A 20,601-nucleotide genomic window follows, 5' to 3' on the forward strand; every position below is an offset into this window, starting at 1 on the left:
GCTTTATAACGAAACCACTCCAAGCAAACTATGACTGTTGGGAAAGGTAATGGACACTTATCCAGGCAGAGATGGACTTGTACGTAGCGCGGTTGTACGTACAGGAAGCACGACGCTTACGAGACCTATTGACAAGTTGTGTCTGTTTGAGGGAGTTCTTGTAGAATAGATATTGCTGGTCAGTGTTTGACTGAATCTCAGGTCTAGTCATATTCCATTAATGTAGTTTGCTTGTTTTAGTTAAATGCTAGATTAACAGGGCATTAATCTATGCATTTAAGGGGCCGGTTATGTAGCCTCAATAAGTCAGTTGAAATTGTAATCTCAATTTCCCTAGTTTATAGGTCTTGGTGACAGTGTAGATCAGTAGGAAGTACTAAGGGATATAATTATTGTGGGATTGGTGACTTCTAGGGGAGATTACTGCGGTGAGGTTAAGCAAAGAGGCAGTTGGGAAGGCGAAAACGCACATGGCCTGTTTTTTGTGACAAGCATCGTCTTTGGAGCAAAACTGATGCAATTAGACAGAAACCAAACTGATTCTGCCACGAAATTTGTAAGTACCCTTTATATGAGTCATGCACTGTCATCATTTCCGGAGAATTGTTGTCGAATTTGCTGTATTAGTTGTAGAAATGTCGTAACTTTGAAATGTAAACAAATGTGACGACAGCGTAATTTTCGCTTATAAACTAACGTGTCAAAAGCAAAGTTATTCTTTCATAATATGTATTTGAGCCTAAACAATTATTCATGATGTACCTTCATGCAACATTTTGTAAATCAGGTTCTGTATGGTTTCAGCTTGAACCCGCTGAATCACTTATACTGTTCAAGTAATGAAATGCTTCATGACGGAAATAAACTGCGGTGTAACAAGAAACAAGAATCGTTTGTTGAGACTGTAACCTAACAACAAGTAATAATTCAAAGTCAAGGGCTATTCTTCAGAAATAACAGAATAACACATATGAATATGATTTCATGTGTCTACAATGTAGTACTTACCAGAGTCAAACTTGCTACCTCCTGCAATATATAGAAACATAGTTAAGAAAATATTGAATTCTCAAATGTACATAGAAATATAATTACAAGTGCATACAAATGTATTTTTTTTGAAAAACACTTGTCATCTTAAAAGCTGTTGGTTATTATCATTAATATGATTCATTGGAAATTGGCTTTTTAGCCTAATTAATTACACGTAATTGATTAACTACTGACATTTTATGTAAAGGAATGCATGCAATGCGTTCTACCCACTAGCGCTAACAATATCGAAGACGTTTTGATTATTAAATAAAGCAAAATGAAGCATGTGTTACGGCCAAAACTGTATATATTTTGAATGTTTTGTTTTTGTGGGTTTGTATGAAATTTGTTATGGTTGACAGAAACGCCTATACTTTTGTTTGTCGTGAAATATTTTTGCGGGTTGCATTTAGTGGTGTCAAGGGGAGATAACTTTGGGTAGCGATGTGATTCGTCATCAGTATGTCGCCTGCATGCCATGTGAGCGTTTCAGAGAGCAGATGGTCAACAAACGGTATGAGTAACTTTCACATTTCTCTGCTTGTCAACACTTTGTGTTATAGGTAATGAATCTATCAGCAGCATTTCAGCAATATGAAGTAATGATATTTGTGCGTATCCCACGTTTTCAATACTGTTTGCTGCATTCAAAACCCGCTCGCTTTGCACGAGTTCTAAAAATAGATTTTCTCAGGTTTTCGTATGTTTGGGCTTTCAAAGTCATTAATTTAACAAGTAATAAGGTTGTTTGTACTGAACTAGTAGTCATGTATGTTGACTAACATTATTCATCATTGCAGGTAGTTAGAAATGTAAAACTTTGTCAAAAGTGTATCTTTATTGATGAAGTTGAGAATGTTAATGCTGCGATACTGATAACATTATATGGAACTACAGATTCCCTTATTTCTTTATTGCAGAAAATCTATAGCAAAGACACTTGCGTTGAATTGGCCCGAATCTGCTTTCAAATCCAAATATTGACGTTTCAATATGAATATGATGAACTTGAGAGAAAAGAATAACAGCAATTCTTTGAACTACAAATATTGACGTTTTACCCCAACATGAGTAACAACGAAAGGAAAACTCAGAGTCAGACCGATGATGAACTCACAAGTACTGATGGTAGAGCAGGGGCTAGGATTAGACAAATGACAGACAAAGGTCTTGAGTACAGTATGGAATCGAAAGAAAAGATTATATGTAGCATCACTAAGAAGTTGAATATTATAGAAGAACACATTGATTGTCTGATGCAGGATGAAGATGATTACACTTGTGTACAAAGTACATACAGAGACTGGTTACTGAAATATGAGTTTATCAATCAAAACGTGACTATGAGGAATTATGTTTGCAGTGTGAGACAGTACCAGAGTTGGAGAGTGTTTTAAGAATACAAAGTGAACATCTTTAATGGTTTAAAGATAACGTTTCTACATGGCTACAAATTAAGGACAAAGAGCGGATGGAATCTGTTAGGTTTGAGAGACAGGAAGTTAGGTCCGGGACAAGTAGGAGTAATAGATCACTTGTTTCCAGGGCGAGTTCAGTAGCCTCAGCTTTGATCAAAGAGGAACAGAAGAGAGCTGAACTGTCAGCAAGAACAGCACCATTAGAGCAAAAGCAAGAGTTAGAACTTAGAAAATTGAAACTTAAGATGGAAGAAGAGAAACTAGAGTTGAAGACTGAACTAGCTATCACCGAGGCTAAGAAGACTGTTCTTGATGGGTTTGACTCACGAAATATAGCATATCATGAGCTTGGACATACAGACAGGAGGCATCCAGATGAGAATACATCCCGACGCCATGACCGTCGTATGTTTATACAGTCGCCTGACCATGTGCCTTCGGCACCACCAGTTCATACTGATGAAGTAATTTCAGATCAGAATGCATCCCGACGTCATGACCGTCGTGTGTTTGTAGAGTCGTCTGACAATGTACCTTCAGCACCACCGGTTCGTACTGATGAAGTAATTTTAGCGCTGATTCGACAATTGAGGAAACCAATTCCTAAGTTCATAAGACAGTTCAAAGCAAAAATTGTCAGGAATTCAGAATGTGTGGATGAGAAGATGAACTCTCTGTGAGAGGCTATGGTTATTTAGATTCAGTGCAGGGATATCCAGCTGCGTTAAGAGAACTTGAAGATCGCTATGGCAGTGAAGAGGCTATAGTGAATGCTTTTGTGAGGAAAACATTAGACTGGCCAGTTATAAAGGCGGATATCGCAAAGCACTTGATGACTTCTCAATCTTCCTCTGGGACTGTCAAAATGCTGTACAAAGTTTGCCTTACGTCAAAGTTCTAGACTATTCTGGAATGTTAAGAGAATAAAAGGGAAGCTACCTTATCAATATCAGGAGAAGTTCAGGGGTGTGTACAGACTTTGAGAGAACGGAAAGCAACAGTAAAGTTGGACCATCTTGTGGACTTTGTGAAGAAAGAGGTAAGAAAAGCAAATGATCCCATATTTGGAAAAGAAGCTCTCAGGAAAGATGAAAATACAGGAAAGTGGGTTCATAGGAAATCCGTATCAGCAAACAAGACTAAGTATGCATTTGCTGCCAACCAGATTAACGCACTGGAGACAGAGAAACAGACACAAGATAAACACAGAAATGATAAACATAATACTGTATATACCTATCAAACCAGATCATTGCAGAAACCCTGTTTGTATTGTGATTCTCAACAGCACAGTCTACTGGGTTGTGACACATTAAGAGGCAGACCTTATGCAGATATAATTTCTTTACTGAAAACAAAAGATTTGTGTTTCAGATGCCTGAAGAGGGGTCATCTTAGTAAAGTTGTCACTTCAAGGTCACATGTAAGCAATGTCAAGTTTGGCACCAAACTTTACTGCATATAGAGAATCAAGACTATCAGAACTCTGAACAGATTTCTAAGAGGGATCAAATAATGGCAGAAGGAAAGAGCATTGCTAGTGCCTGTGCAGAGCATCCAAGTGTCTTTGGTTCTGATATGGGGGTCAGTGACATTGATTGTGCCATGGCTATCATTCCTGTAATAGTGAAGATGAAAGATGGTTTGAAAACAGTGAAACCCTATGCATTTCTGGACCCAGGGAGTAGCGTCTCTTTTTGTACAGATAATTTACGACATGGGCTTGGTATTCAAGGCAAAAAAATGAAAATCACCATTGAAACAATGAAAACTCCTCATACAATGCACACCTATGCTGTTAATGGACTAGACGTCTGTGATTTACAGATGGAGAACTCAATCAGAATGCCAAAGGTCTACACAAAATCTCAGATAACTGTGACCAATAATCACATACCAACAGAGAAAGATATTGCTTGTTGGTCTCACTTATGTGACCTTGAACTTCCTGAGCTGGATGCTGAGATTAGTCTGTTAATTGGAAACAATGTTCCCGATGCATGTTCACCAACTGAACTGAAAACAGGTTCCCGCGGCACCCCACATGCAGCGAAGACTTTGCTAGTATGGATTGTGTTGAATGTTCTTAGGTTTTCAGATAACACTGAATCCACAGAGAAACCGCACTCAAATTGTTTAGTTCATAGAGCAGAAGTGCTTGCAATTCAAGAGGTCGATGAGCTTGAGCAATTGGTTAAACAGTCAATGACAATTGACTTCTATGAACGTGTTACAGATGATAAGAAAGAATTCTCCCAGGAAGATAAGAAATTCATGAAGAAAATGGAGGATACTATAGACTACAAGGATGGTCATTATTATCTGAATCTTCCATTCAGGAAGGATGATGTTAAATTGCCAGACAATCACATGCAGGCTCTTCAGCAACGTGTAGGTTTTAAAAGGCAAATATCAAAGAACGCAGAATTTGGGAAAGACTATACAGATTTCATGGCAAATATTCTTAAAAAAGGTTATGCAGAGAGAGTTCCTGACGGAGAATTGGACAGGAAAGACGGTAGAGTCTGGTACATACCACAACATGGGGTGTACCACCCTCAAAAGCCTGGCAAGATACGTGTTGTATTGCACGGCTACATATAAAGGTGTATCTTTGAATGGTCAACTTTTACCTGGTCCAGATTTGATGAATAGTTTGACCAGCATTCTGCTTCGTTTTAGACAAGAGCCTATTGCTTTGATGGTAGACATAAAATCTATGTTTTATCAAGTGAAGGTACCTAAGGAAGACTGTGACTGTCTTCGGTTCTACTGGTGGCCTAATGGAGACATTTTAAGAGAACCAGTTGTCTACAGAATGTTGGTTCATTTATTTGGAGCAATCTCCTCACCCGGCAGTTCAATTGCAGCACTTCGACAAACAGCTGTTATCATAGACTACTTTTCTTCAGTTGATAATGAAACAAAGGCCATTTCACTTATCCATGATGCACGCACTTTGTGTCAACTTGGAGGATTCAGACTTACAAAATGGGTTAGTAACCATCACACTGTGTTAGAATCTGTACCTGTTGATGAACGAGCCAACGATGTCAGAAACTTAAATTTATCATGTGAAGATCTACCATCTGAGCGTGCTTTGGGTGTATGTTGGTCAGTTGAGTCAGATACTCTTGGATTTAAAATGCAGATCAAAGATAAACCCTATACAAGAAGTCTGTTATCGGTCATCAGTTCTGTGTATGATCCTATGGGATTCGCAGATCCATTTGTTTTAAAGGCCAAACTTCTTCAACAGAATCTTTGTCACCAAGGAATCGGCTGGGATGTACCAATACCAGAAGATTGTCAGATTCATTGGAAACAGTGGTTGGATTCCCTTCCTCAGCTAAAAACTATGTCAATAGCAAAAGTTACAAACCTACAGAATTTGGAGATATAACACAGTGTGAATTACATGTCTTCTCGGATGCCTGTGAACATGGATATGGGGTGGTAGCGTACCTTCGACGCTGCAACGCAACAAATGAAACACATTGTACTCTTATCACTTCAAAATCACGTGTCGCTTCTTTAAAGAAGATGACTATATCAAGATAGGAGCTAACTGCAGCAGCTGTGGCAGTCCGTCTAAGTACACAGATAGTTGCAGACTCAGAGTATACCTTCGACAGAGTGTGGTTCTGGAATGACAGTATGGCTGTTTTGCGCTGTATAAATAACGAAACAGCACGTTTCCACACTTTCGTTGCCAATCGAATTGCTGTCATCAGAGAAGGTTCCAAGACAGAACAGTGGAATTACATTGATTCACAGCAAAATCCATCAGATGCAGCATCAAGGGGTATGAACATGAAACAATTCCTTGAAGCAGACTACTGGATAAATGGCCCACAGTTTCTATGGAAGTTCGACTCGGAATGGACACAAGATAAGCTCTAAGTGAAGATGATACTAAAGTGAAGAAAAAGAAACCTGTATATGCTACACTTGTCAACAAGTCACAAGATGCCATGACAAGACTGGTGAGCTATTTTCAAGTTGGGCCAAATTGAAAAGAACAGCAGCTTGCCTTCTACTAGTCAGGAAATTACGGAAGCGTAGTAGGGCCACGGTGAAATGTTTTGGGGTTCTTACTCTCTCCTACGTAGTACTTAATATCTCCTACGTAGGACTTAGTATCTCCTACGTAGGACTTAATATCTCCTACGTAGGACTTAGTATCACCTACGTAGGACTTAGTATCTCCTACGTAGGAGTAAGTATCTCCTTAGTGGGTATCTCCTACGTAGGACTTAGTATATCCTACGTAGGACATAGTATCTCCTACGCAGGACATAGTATCTCCTACGTAGGACTTAATATCTCCTACGTAGGACTTAGTATCTCCTAGGTAGGACATAGTATCTCCTAGGTAGGACATAGTATCTCGTACGTAGGACATAGTATCTCCTACATAGGACATAGTATCTCCTACGTAGGACTTAATATCTCCTACGTAGGACTTAATATCTCCTACGTAGGACTTAATATCCCCTACGTAGGACATAGTATCTCCTACGTAGGACATAGTATCTCCTACGTAGGACATAGTATCTCCTACGTAGTACTTAATATTTCCTGTAGGAGATGATCGATATACGTTTATATGGATTAATCTGAAACGGTCGACTTAAAGCCCCAGACACGCACACAATCTCCTGTTTCACTGTTTCAGTCAGTGTAAGAGTCTACAGTCATGTGTTTCAATTTACTATTAGAGTCTACTGTTTCCTTCACTATTTGAGTCATGTGTTCAACTAATTGTTGCACATTAGTACTGTGTTGGACCGACTGTTATACTTTACTGCCTTGCGTTCAGTTTGCTCTACAATTGCGCGTTGCAGTTAGTTCACTGCTATATGTTGTACTTTGTTGCACTTTACTATTATGCATTGGATATTTCAGAGGTCGTTGCACATGAATCATAATCTGCATGTACATACGTGTCTTAGACTATAAGTGGCAAGCTGTGTGTACGTATCCCCTTATATTTATACAAATAACTATAATGACAATTCTTTGCCTTTTTGAATTTCGTATTGTTTTACTCCGCACTCAACACTTGTCCACCCCAGTCAAGTCAACCTGTAAACAATTACGAATAAAACCGCAAACGAGCTTTGTATCCGATCCAACCTAGCCCCATCAAGACAAGCAACAACTTGCGGAGGTCGTGTTTTCACCCGAGTTTCATATCACAACCTCACCCCAACCATCCCACCCACCTCTGTGTGTGTGTGTGTTTGTGTGTGTGAATAGATGTATGTATGATAGATAAAACATAACCATACCCAAACCTCCATAACTGCAATAAGAACAGGGTCCACGTCACCCTAACGTAATACACACACAATAACACTGTACAGTAACACTGCGTTAGTGTCATGAATATTCACTGACTCACATTTCGACTATCTAACGTCCTGCATAGCCAAACATTTCTCAACTTAATAGCCATCCTTAAAAAGGATATATTAAGTCCTACATAGGAGATACTAAGTCCTACGTAGGAGATATTAAGTCCTACTTAGGAGATAGTGACCCCCCCCCAAAAAAAATTCACCGTGGCCCTACTACGCTTCCGTAGGAAATACCTCCAGCACTGTGTGAGAAAGAAAAGGTTGACCAGTCCAAGCAAAACTGAAAGCAATAATGGATGGAACAGCCATGAGTCACTGCTTATGACACCAGAATTGATAGATGAAGCTGAGAAATCATTGATCATCTATATACAGCGTCAGCATTTCTCCAACGAGATAGAAGCACCCCGGTCGTGTCAACATGGACAAAGTATATCTGTCAAGCGATCAAGTGCTTTATACAAGTTGATGACATTGATGACATTATGAGAGTTGGAGGTTGACTTGAGCGTGCAGATATATCCCTTAATGCAAAGCATCCTATTCTGTTGCCGCGAGACGATATCATTGCTGTCATGCCACTAACAGATATACACAAGGAAGTAGGTCATCTTGGGAAGAATAGTATGCTCACCACATTTCGTCAAAAATACTGGATTTCTGGGGCTGGATCAATCATTAAAGGACCCTTATCTAAATGTGTGATCTGCAGAAGATACAGAGCACAAGAAGGAAACCAAAAGATGGCAAATCTACCCAGTGACCGAGTAACTCCTGAAGAGCCACCTTTTACTCGAGTTGGCATGGACTACTTTGGGCCATTTTATGTTAAGCGAGGTCGATCTCTAGTCAAACGATATGGAGTACTCTTCACTTGCTTATCAGTAAGAGCTTCGAGGTAGCATGTATGCTTGATACGAGTTCTTGTATCAACGCTATCCGGATATTTATTGCTAGAAGAGGGGTGCCAAAAATTATTCGATCGGACAACGGCACAAATTTAGTTTGGTATGAAAGGGAACTACGAGAATCAATTAATTCTTGGAATCAGAAACAGATCAACAAAGAACTACTTCAGAAACCCATTAGTTGGAAGTTCAATCCTCCCTTGGTATCTTATCTTGGAGGTGTTTGGGAACGTTTAATACGGTCAGTGAGACAGGTACTGTATTCATTAATGCATACTCAAATTGTCAATTCGGATGGCGAAGCATTACAAACCTTATTTTGCGAAGTTGAGGCCATATTGATTGACAGACCGATTACACAGTTGTAATGTGATCAGAATGACCTGATACCGTTAACACCAAATCATCTGTTACTTCATAAAGCTGGAGGAGACTTACCCCCAGGCACATTTCACAAAGAAGACAATACTGCCAGACGAAAGTTGCGTCAAGTACAGTATCTAGCATATGTGTTTTGGGTAAGTGGGTTAAAGAATACTTACCCATGCTACAAGAAAGACAAAAGTGGTTACTGCCAAAGAAAAATGTATGTATTTGAGACATCGTTCTCCTCATGGATTCCTCTCCAAGAAGTATGTGGGCAATGGGCAAAATTGTGGACACTTTTCCAGACAACAAAGGCTTTGTTCGCAGTGTAAGAGTGAAAACCATGTCGGCTGATCTGGTTCGTCCTATTGACAAATTGTGTTTGCTTTCGGAAGCAGATAGTGCCTTAAATGAACGTGAACGGCAATGATCACTGTGAAATTCTAGTGACCCTTATATGGAGAGTTACCTAAAATGGAAATCCTTGTGTATTTATTGACTGTGGTTGTAGTAGTAATACCATGATAATAATTAATCTTGAAAGCGTTACAGTACAGATTTCAATCCATCTACAGTAACCCATGCTTGTCATGAGGGGTGACCGCCGGGATCGGGTGGTCAGGCTCGCTGGCTTAGTTGACACATGTCTTCGTGTCCCGGTTGTGTGTATTGATGCTCATTCTGTTGATCACTGGATTGTCTGGTCCAGAATCAATTCTTTGCAGACCACTGCCATATAGCTGGAATATTGCTGAGTGCGGTGTGAATCTTAACTCACTCACTCACTTGAAGGTGTTACAGATTAACTCGTGACATCATACAGAGAACAACATATCAGTGTACAGTTGGCTACCGAGGTAACATGGTGTCAAGAGATACATATTTTATAAAAACATGAAGGGTTTCATATGGATGTATAATTCTACATTACTGCTGTATTTATTATTTGGCCTGTTGCATTGTGATTTGTAATTGGTATGATTTAATCGTCCCAAATAGGGGGCCAGTATGTTACGGCCAAAACTGTTTATATTTTGATTGTTTTGTTTTTGTGGGTTTGTATGAAATATGTTATGGTTGACAGAAACGCCTATACTTTTGTTTGTCTTGAAATATTTTAGCGGGTTGCATTTAGTGGTGTCAAGGGGAGATAACTTTGGGTAGCGATGTGATTCGTCATCAGTATGTCGCCTGCTTGCCATGTGAGCGTTGCAGAGAGCAGATGGTCAACAAACGGTATGAGTAACTTTTACATTTCTCTGCTTGTCAACACTTTGTGTTATAGGTAATGAATCTATCAGCAGCATTTCTGCAATATGAAGTAATGATATTTCTGTGTTTCCCACGTTTTCAATACTGTTTGCTGCATTCAAAACTCGCTCGCTTTGCACGAGTTCTAAAAATAGATTTTCTCAGGTTTTCGTATGTTTGGGCTTTCAAAGTCATTAATTTAACAAGTGATAAGGGCTTTTTACTGAAATAGTAGTCATGTATGTTGACTAACATTATTCATCACTGCAGGTAGTTAGAAATGTAAGACTTTGTCAAAAGTGTATCTTTATTGATGAAGTTGAGAATGTTAATGCTGCGATACTGATAACATTATATGGAACTATAGATTCCCTTATTTCTTTATTGCAGTCAATCTATAGCAAGGACACTTGCGTTTTATTGACCTGAGTCTGCTTACAAATCCAAATATTGACGTTTCAATATGAATGTGAATCATGATGAACTTGAGAGAAAAGAATACAAGCAATTCGTTGAACTACAGCTATTGACTTTTCATTATGAATTTGAACGAGAGAGAGAGAAATTAATGAAACTGATTCAAAGAACTACAGCATGGTGAAGTACATGCTGATTTCCAAATTGAAACAATAGCTAAAAGAAAAACCCATCTTTTAGCAAAATAATCCTGTGTGAAACCAACAAACAGGTAAGGAAGGTTATGCAAATAACAGTTGTACAGTAACATTAACTAGGGTTACAAACTAACTCACATTACTCCAGTTTCGGAATAATGGCAGTACACTGTAGGGTAGCAGTCCAAAATTCAATAGCACCAGATCTGCATTGGTGGTGTAGAATCGGCAGTGACAAAATCATTGTTGGTGTTAATTATTTGACAACAACACTTCACAAATAGGGCTTGGATATCTTGTGTGGAATATTGATGTACACTACCACTGGCCATGTTGAAATATGTGAAAACTGAGGTATGATCTTGCACCATTAATTACATCAAGAATGTTCCATATTATGCTGAACTATTCTGTGCTGTCCAGGGGATCTGGGGTAACACTCCTACTCCAGAGGATATGTGTTCTGCTTTCAGCTCTCACTTTAGAACACTTGCAACGCCTGAGACGTCTGGAAACTTTGATGAACAGTTTGCCTCCTCGGTTTGTGATAAAGTGGCTAATATTGAAAAGTCCTACAGTGGAATAACGACAGATACGGAAAAGTCAACTCTTCAAAAGCCATTCACGTCAGACGAGGTCTGGTCTGTTGTAAGAGCATTTAAACCGGGCAAATCGCCAGGACCAGACTGTCTTACAAATGAACATGTTAAACGGGCAGGACGTTCACTGTTTAAACATATTACAATCTTATTTAATGCAATTGCAAAAAATGAATGTTTACCAACCTCATATTACCTTGGTAAAATCCTTCCAATTCATAAGGGCCATGGCAAAAGCAAATCAGATGTTAACCATTATAGGGGAAGCACGTTAACGTCTGTGCTGAGTAAATTGCTCGAGCGACTATTGCTGTGCAGAATTGAAAACTGGCCGAGTGATAAAAACGAATTCCCACACCATCTGCAGTTTGGATTCCGCAGAAATGCTGGAGCAGAGACAGCTTGTCTCAGTCTTTGTGAGAACATTGCATATTACAATGAACGACAGTCACCTGTGTATTGTGCCTTTCTTGATAATGCTAAGGCGTTTGCTATAGTTTGGCTTGATGGCCTCTTCTGTAAACTTTACGATATGGGTATAACCGGTAAGACATGGCGACTACTACGCAATGCCTACTCATCAATGGTATCATATGTAACATTTTCCGGCTGTGAATCGGATAGCTTTCCAGTCAAGCAAGGAGTGGGCCACGGACGCGTTCTTTCAGCCTGGCTATTTACTGGATATATAAATGACCTCATTTGTCAATTGGATAGCTCTGGGTATGGTCATAATCTACCATGGGGTCATTATCCAGGTCAACTTTTAGCAGACGACGCCACAATTCCAAGTAGCTCCCCGCTTGCACTTCAAAAGCTGTTAGACATTGCTCATCAAAAGCTTGTAAATAGAGACTAGTCTACAATGTGAGTAAGACCTCTATGCGGGAGTGCTGTTCTCGCGTGGTGGTAAATTCATGGAGCGGACCCAACGTGCTTGTGAGAAGTTGAAAAAACTCGTCAATGTAAACCATAATCACGGACTTTACTTTGGAGGCTTAAATCCGCTCGCTGTTGTACGAGTATTTCGACGTGTAATATTACCCTCTGCACTATATGGTTGTAATACCTGGGGTCAATTATCACCAAAAGAATATGAATGCTGCAAATACCCCAAAGATATTTCAGCCAAAAAGTTCAAGGTCTACCCAAGCAAACCCCAAATGAAGTAGTGCTGGACAGCTTATAGCTTGTCAGTATACAATCCCATATTGACTCTGAATCCCTGCTTTTTATGGGTAAACTTTGTAGTGTAAGTTACTGCTACTGTTTTAAACATGTGTTTATTGGCAGACTCGTGCAATTCAAATGTGAGTCTTTGAGCCCAAAAAGATGTTTTTATTCACCATGCTTTATTATGTTCAGACTGGTTGAAAAGTACAATCTTTTCAATGACTTTGCTGAATATGTTGTTAATGGCAATGTACTCAATAAATCCAAGTGGACTGGTACTTTGTTACATTGTTATATCCAGTAAATATACACTTCCCCCTTCTTCATGTTCCATTATGCTTGACAACGGTACAAGAATCTGTATCGAAACGTCGCACTCACAAATAAAAGAAGTTGTTATCCATAAAGTTTGTTCTATATAGGGCTTGGATATCTTGTGTGGAATATTGATGTACACTACCACTGGCCATGTTGAAACATGTGAAAAAAAGGTATGATCTTGCACCATTAATTACATCAAGAATGTTCCATATTATGCTGAAATTCTGTGCTGTCCAGGGGATCTGGGGTAACACATAATCCCAATATGAACTCCCGTTATTGTCAAAACCAAACGTACCAATTCTCTACTCTGTCACTCCCTCTTAACTTTCACAGAAACATTGAATTATTAAAAAGCCATATTGGTGATCGATTTAATTTTACACAGTCGTTTTACCAGACATGAACGTAAGCCATTTGCTGTAACCCATTTGCTGTTATCGTGCGGTTTTGCCAGCACCAACCGTACGAAAGTGTAGGGTTTGTTTACTTGTTGTGTAATTTACAAGTATATCTTGCTGAAGACCAATTCTAACCCCGATGTTCACGGGTGAAGCTGAAGTGGGAGGGTGGGATATGTAAATATATATTTTGTATGCAGAAAAACGCAGTTTTGTACAAAATATGAATAAAGACATTGTTATTTCAATGAAAGTATCGAATGGGTACATAAAGTCAGTAATTGTTTGTTGACACAAACGAACCAGTCAGAACGGTGTGTTCATTTTAACATATCAATATTATGTTTTATCAATACAGCGGAAGGTCGCGGGTTCGATCCCCGACCGCTTCATACCAAAAGACGTTAAAATATGGTACTTGTTGGTCTCTGTCTGGCGCTCGGCATTAATGGGTACAACAAGGACTGGTCGGTTCGGAGTCACTATACTGTGTCTGAGTGGGGTATTCATGCTTCACTGCGGCATGGTATCTCAATGGGCTAGCACTATAAAACCAGCTTAAGACTGGGCTAGTACAAGCAGACGCACATACACATACACACGCATGCACGTCGTCATATGAGCGAAATATTCTCAACCACGACGTTAAACCCAATTTCACCTCACCACACCTTTTACCAATACAGGATGGTCCATAAGATGAATGCACACTCTTAACTGTATTATTGTCTTCTTCATATGTCCTCGTAAATAGTTGAAATATACTAATACATACAAAATCAGACACCCGTGTGAGCCAAGAGGAGAGGTGTTGATACTCTGCACAAAACCTCTTACATGCGATAGCTCCTAGTGGTAGCTTGTTTGGTATATCTAGCTACAACAGGTCAAGTGTCTTTTTAGGACTATACATGTTACACATGTTGCTCAGCTTAAGACATTGGGACATATATTTGTGAAAGTATGTTTCGTAATCTATCATATAAATGAATTAGTAACAGTTACTTTTCTTGTGTAAAGTATCAGGCCTATGTTGTTGATCATGTCGCAACAAATTACCTGTTGAAAAATTAAAGGATCGCACATATTCAGTCAGTGCTTCGTAAGGTAAAATCGGACTCCCATCCTTCAGTGTAACAGTATTTACTTGGAGTTACGCGGACACGTTTGGGGTCAATAATGTGATCTGCATAACGATATACACGTTAAATCAGACACGTGTCAGACATAGGAGTTTAGTGGCAATCTATTTTGTTTGATGTTACTTTGACAGTCAAAAACACTTTGTTATAGTCTCCTCCTTATCTGCATATCTAAGCTAATTACATGTAGATAGGCATTCCTAATACAGCAATGGAAGCATGCTCGTACAACCTTGGTCAGAGGCGAAGTGTCAAGACCATTTGAAACACATAAGTTTTAAAGGTCCCCTATTGCAGACCAAGAGATACATCACATATTCCAATGATTACCATCCTATACGATCAATGTTTAATCATCTATTCGACTCAGTAGAATAATGAATATGCCATCTGCTCATTTTGGTTGATCTCAGCAACAGCTTGTTCGGATTTGAAAAGATTAAGCCCGTAAAACGTGAAAAGGTAACACAGTACAAACGACAAAGACAGCAGCACACAGGCCTTTCAACATTCTCCAAATCCAGTTTCTGCTAAAATGTCAGTAGTCGCACCCACCGATAATTCAATGGGTGCTTTTGGCCAGGGTTTCCTAGATATCATTCTTCTAGTTGACATCAAAGCCAGTTTTCTGACTCTACAAATTTTGTGTATTGATGATCACTAATACTTTTACATATTTTCCCTCTTATCTTATAAACTAGTTACAGTTACATATATATTCCCAGAGCAGCAGTCGAAGCTTGTTAGTGTGACATTGTTCAAAGGTGACCTACAACCCTTTTTAAGTGTCAAAGACATCTGCAACACATATTCTTTTAAGTCCCTTTTTTCGACCGACAGGTATGTTACGTATTCCCATGATTACCAACTAATCTCAACGATGTTTAAAACAATCATCTCATGTGACTAGATTAACATATTGAATATGTTGTACTGAAATAACAGTATCTGTTCATTACAATTACAGCAGAATTCTGGGCAGATATTAAATAAGGCTCTCTAATCGCGCCAACAAGGTATGACATACTGAGTATTCATATCATCTACAAACACGGATAATGGCACCTGAACCTTACCAATTAGGAAACTGGAAGGTTCTGCAATATGTAGAACATATGGTCAATGTATATCGACTTTTCATATTTACATAGAAATAAATGACAGGTTCATATAAATGTATTTTCAAAAACTCTTGCCAACTAAAAGGCCGGTTAGTCATCAACTAATTTGTGATTTCATTCTGGTGCAATTGTTGTACACTGGCAGTTGATTATGTCGTAATAGTTTCATATTCGGTTGGTTGCGGGCCGATAAAAGCACACTAAATAGCTCGGCTATGTTTGAGGTGAAGGTTGTGAAAATCACTCATTGAAATAGGGTTCTGAAGGAAATTATATGAATGATTATGCACAACGATTTGTGTGTTGAAGACATGTCTTTTACTAAATTTGTATGTATACGTTGTGTATATACCTAATAACATTTAATAAATTACGCATCTGAGTGTAGAGGTAATAACCCAAGTATATTAATATTCATTGTCACTTGCATGACATAATGCTCTCTCGAGACATGAAAGTGTGCTTAGTTCTACATAATAGCTATATCCCTATATAGCTTCTCCTTTAGTTTGTATATATTTCATGCAATCTTATTATCGCCAGTATACATGTGATATATTGCTTGATGATTTATAATCAATATTGTACGCACGACCACTGACAGTAAACTGCATGAATGTATTGTCTTCTTATTAAGTGTGTTATCAAGTTGCCAAACACAGGAGAAAAACCTTGATTATGATAGTCTCGTTATGGTAAGCAACATATGTTATATTTTGGATTACACTTTCTTAGTAAAGTACAAATTCTAGTACTTTTTTGAGTTGAGCCCCATCCGGGACTCGAACTCACACCCTCAGGGTCAGGCACCTAATCGCCAGCACACAAAGTCAGCCGCCTAACCCATTCAGCTACCGCGACTTCCACAAAAATGGAAGTCGGACAACTGGTAGTCTAGACTGCCGGCTTTGTGTACCCCTCTGATAAGTGTTAATTGGCACGGCTCCCACGGCCGAAAGCTATGATTACACAATGCCATTTAGAAAGTGGTCAAATGCAACATATGTTATATTTGGGATTACACTTTCTTAGTAAAGTACAAATTCTAGTACTTTTTTTTTGAGTTGAGCCCCATCCGGGACTCGAACTCACACCCTCAGGGTCAGGCACCTAATCGCCAGCACACAAAGTCAGCCGCCTAACCCATTCAGCTACCGCGACTTCCACAAAAATGGAAGTCGGACAACTGGTAGTCTAGACTGCCGGCTTTGTGTACCCCTCTGATAAGTGTTAATTGGCACGGCTCCCACGGCCGAAAGCTATGATTACACAATGCCATTTAGAAAGTGGTCAAATGCAACATATGTTATATTTGGGATTACACTTTCTTAGTAAAGTACAAATTCTAGTACTTTTTTGAGTTGAGCCCCATCCGGGACTCGAACTCACACCCTCACACCCTCAGGGTCAGGCACCTAATCGCCAGCACACTGCATGAATTTTATGTGTACATACGCAATGGTATACCGATGTCTGTAGAGAGGTTAAAAATGCTAGGAAAAGATACTAGTATTTAATAAATACCAAACTCAAGGCAGTTTACAACAGCTACGAGAACCGGGAAAAGAAATCTGTTCATTTTAGTCTGAAGTAATTATGTTACAGTTACCCTTTTTTCAATACCTGTGTTCATATAAAAGTCAAAAAACAAATATTGCTGATGCATTGATAGAGATTTAGTTTCCATACACATGATCTTCAGAGAGAGAAAAACATACTGACTGTATAAAAACAACAAATAATAGTATTCGTTTAACATTAACGAATCGGAGATATATGTACAGTAGATATTTATGGCATGTTTAATGATACTAAGATACAATACTCCTAATATGTGGAGCATGCTGAAGGAAGTCAGGACGTGTTGAAATTATCCAACCTCTTTAAAACGCCTTTTGCTGAAATTAATCATGCAGGTTAGGCTATGGTGCGTGAAGACCATTCAGCATTTATACTCGGTACCTTGATTCTATACATGGAAAATCTTCATTAATATTCCCCTATTTCTACAGTTAAAAGACTTTTAGAAAATTAATTACCTTCGACCAACACTTCCGTTTGTGCATGAGTTCTTTTTGTGTCTGAGGATATTGGAGATAACACCCTGAAAAGAGCATGGCATATCTAGAGCTGTTAGATACGAGTAAGTATATAATGCACCTCATAATATCATTCTTCGTTCGAAAACAAAGAAAGTGACCGTTTTCGAAGAATATCATACAACGGCGTAATTTTGACTCCAGTTAACAAAATGAAAATTTCACTGGTCATACTGGATGTCCATGACAAACACTGTTGCTGCTCCTTCCCGAACATAGCTTGTTTGTGTTGAGGCAGTTACAGAAGTAATTTTAGCTAAAAATGTCAACGAAGATATACTTTACCCTTTAAAATGTTCGCTTTTCATTCATTCTCCATCTAACAGGCGCCAATACCGTGTGTCGCTCTTTCGTTTAACTGTTAAAATAGCCATATACACTAATAGATTTAATATGTAAAAGTGTAAGATCTGTTTTAAAATACAAAAACAATTTTAATGTTTCCATGTTTTTTGTTTTTTTTCATTTTACAGTAATCTCAAGTATGTAAAATGTATCAAATCCTGCTGTGGCTAGAGCACCCTCTGGTAAATTTGGCCTGGCTAAAATCGCATCTTTGATTTGCTACCAAGGAACAAAACTAGTGGGATATACGTCACAGTGGCAGCTGATGCTTTCGTGAAAATATGCACGTTTCGGTTCTGAAGGTTTAAAATGAATACATTTCAAACTGCAACTGAAATGTATTTATATAACAACTTTAACTCAAACTGACATTCTAGACATAACGTTTCTGTCACGTGACAATCAATTATTTGTTTGTGAGTGTATGCAAATACCTAGGACTGCTGAAGTGTTGCCTATTTAACATCATTTGAAGGCACTATCCAATTTCAGTTAAAACGTGGTATTAAAGGAAAAACTATGGATTATTTTTGAAAGTTAACAAAAGTGGATTGGCGCCTGTTAAAATGAACGTTATATCGTCTGCTTACCTCGGAGGAGCCTTCCTAGAATGCGTATAACTTATCTAGTGTTTCCAGACAATTGTTAGTATATTACTTGTAACCAAATTACACTTTCGGTTCGAAAAAACACGAATCGTTGGAAACAACATGTTTGCCTTTCGATTACCACAAAAACCTACATCAAGTGAAAATTAAACTGTTGTGCAGTGTCAGTTGTTGAACTTACAAACTTGATTCTGAATCGGAAGCTGATGTTATTATGGGTGGCGTGCCCTCTGGATTGAGACCAATCCTTTCTTTCGCATCTTCAGTCTGAGACGTTGAAGGCAGATTGGCAGCTTGTTCTGTGTCTTCTACAATTTCGTCTGTTGCATCACTGATGAAAGAACAATCCTTTTTAATGCACTCAGAAAGGAGTAACTATAAAAAAGTTATATCACGATAACACTTTCCTTTCGAAAATAAACAAGCGACCTTCCGTTTCAGCATGATTTCGTAAAGAATATTTTGCTCTTAGCCACTTAATAGATATCTTGTAAACATACATACATTCTACGGTATGACTACATTCACTGAACATTAGTAGGTTGTGCAGCATCTACTACCAAGTAATCAACTCACACAAATGAATCTGAATCCGAATCTGATGTATTTGTAAATTTTGTGTCTCTTGGATTTGCACCAATAATTTCTTTCACATCTTCATCACGGATGTTCACAGCTGCCGGCTCACTGCAAACGTTTAAACTGCAGTTAGGAGCATCCTTCCCTATACCATGCAAGAACTCCATGAACATCGTCTTCACATTTTCTTTATCTTGCATCATTCTGTCTCTGTCTTCCTCAGTATCATGTAGAAATTCCACAACTAGACATGACTTGTTGTGTATCTTCTCGCATTTACTGCGATGCCGTTTCTCCAATTTATCAATGAGCTCGAAGAAAGTAGGGCACTCCTTCATAATGAATTTAATCAGTCCGTGTGGAACATTCTCAAAAGTCCATTTGGACCTAAAAGGCCGTTCCCGTCCATCATAGTGTCCATAGCAACAGGAAGACAGCTCGTTCTTGGTACATTCAACTGTTGAAATTAAACATAGAAAGTGACATGAGAATAAGACCGAAAGCATTAATTCTAGTGCTTGAGATCACATATGGCATGAAGTGGATAATAAACTTCCCTACCGTTCGTGGGATACATCCGTTGCGTTGATCGTTACATATTTTGCATGTTTGTTTCGGGAAGCTTTATCCTCAACGAGCTTGAAATTGCCACACTGATCAAAGCATAATCCACTAATGTATTTTCATACTGTTTTTGTCATTCAACGCATCCGTCCCATTTCCTCTATGAGTGAGTGAGTGAGTGAGTTTAGTTTTACGCCGCACTCAGCAATATTCCAGCTATATGGCGGCGGTCTGTAAATAATCGAGTCTGGAACAGACAGTCCAGTGATCAACAGCATGAACATCGATCTGCGCAATTGGGAACCGATGACACATGTCAACCAAGTCAGCGAGCCTGACCATCCGATCCCATAATTCGCGTCTTACGACAAGCACAGGTTACTGAACGCCAATATTCTAACCCGGACCTTCACGGGTATTTCCTCTTTGAAACAACTATAGATAATATACTGCCATTTGACCATCAATGATTTTGATAAGCTTTAAGCACAGGAAACAGTGATGCTTACCATGCACTATCGTTTCACCTTCTTTAGCTGGAACTGAAAATAGATCACAGTTATATTGCCTGATGCAGTTGTTGGATCATATCTTATGAAAATGTTTGAAATATCTATGCAACTGAAAATTACCTTTGGGGCAGAATATGTTTCTTATAACAGGCGATGGTTCTAGAAATGACGAAACACTGGTA

At 38.8% G+C, this 20,601-nt stretch overlaps 1 protein-coding gene across 1 annotated transcript in view; it reads right to left on the reverse strand.

The window, feature by feature from the left end:
- Positions 1–982: 982 nt before the first annotated feature.
- The window catches only part of LOC124265084, a 212,507-nt gene continuing 192,888 nt past the window's right edge, over positions 983–20,601 (reverse strand). The window contains exons 7-12 of the mRNA XM_046699876.1: positions 20,417–20,449; positions 19,341–19,800; positions 18,946–19,095; positions 17,752–17,816; positions 15,668–15,688; positions 983–1,029 (exon numbers count right to left, since the gene is read on the reverse strand). Coding sequence (XP_046555832.1) covers positions 983–1,029; positions 15,668–15,688; positions 17,752–17,816; positions 18,946–19,095; positions 19,341–19,800; positions 20,417–20,449 — 776 coding nt within the window. The remainder of the gene's footprint in view (positions 1,030–15,667; positions 15,689–17,751; positions 17,817–18,945; positions 19,096–19,340; positions 19,801–20,416; positions 20,450–20,601) is intronic.

Source organism: Haliotis rubra, unplaced genomic scaffold (genome assembly GCF_003918875.1).
Source record: "Haliotis rubra isolate DU_JTF1 unplaced genomic scaffold, ASM391887v1 Scf96, whole genome shotgun sequence".
NCBI classification, from domain to species: Eukaryota; Metazoa; Mollusca; class Gastropoda; order Lepetellida; family Haliotidae; genus Haliotis; species Haliotis rubra.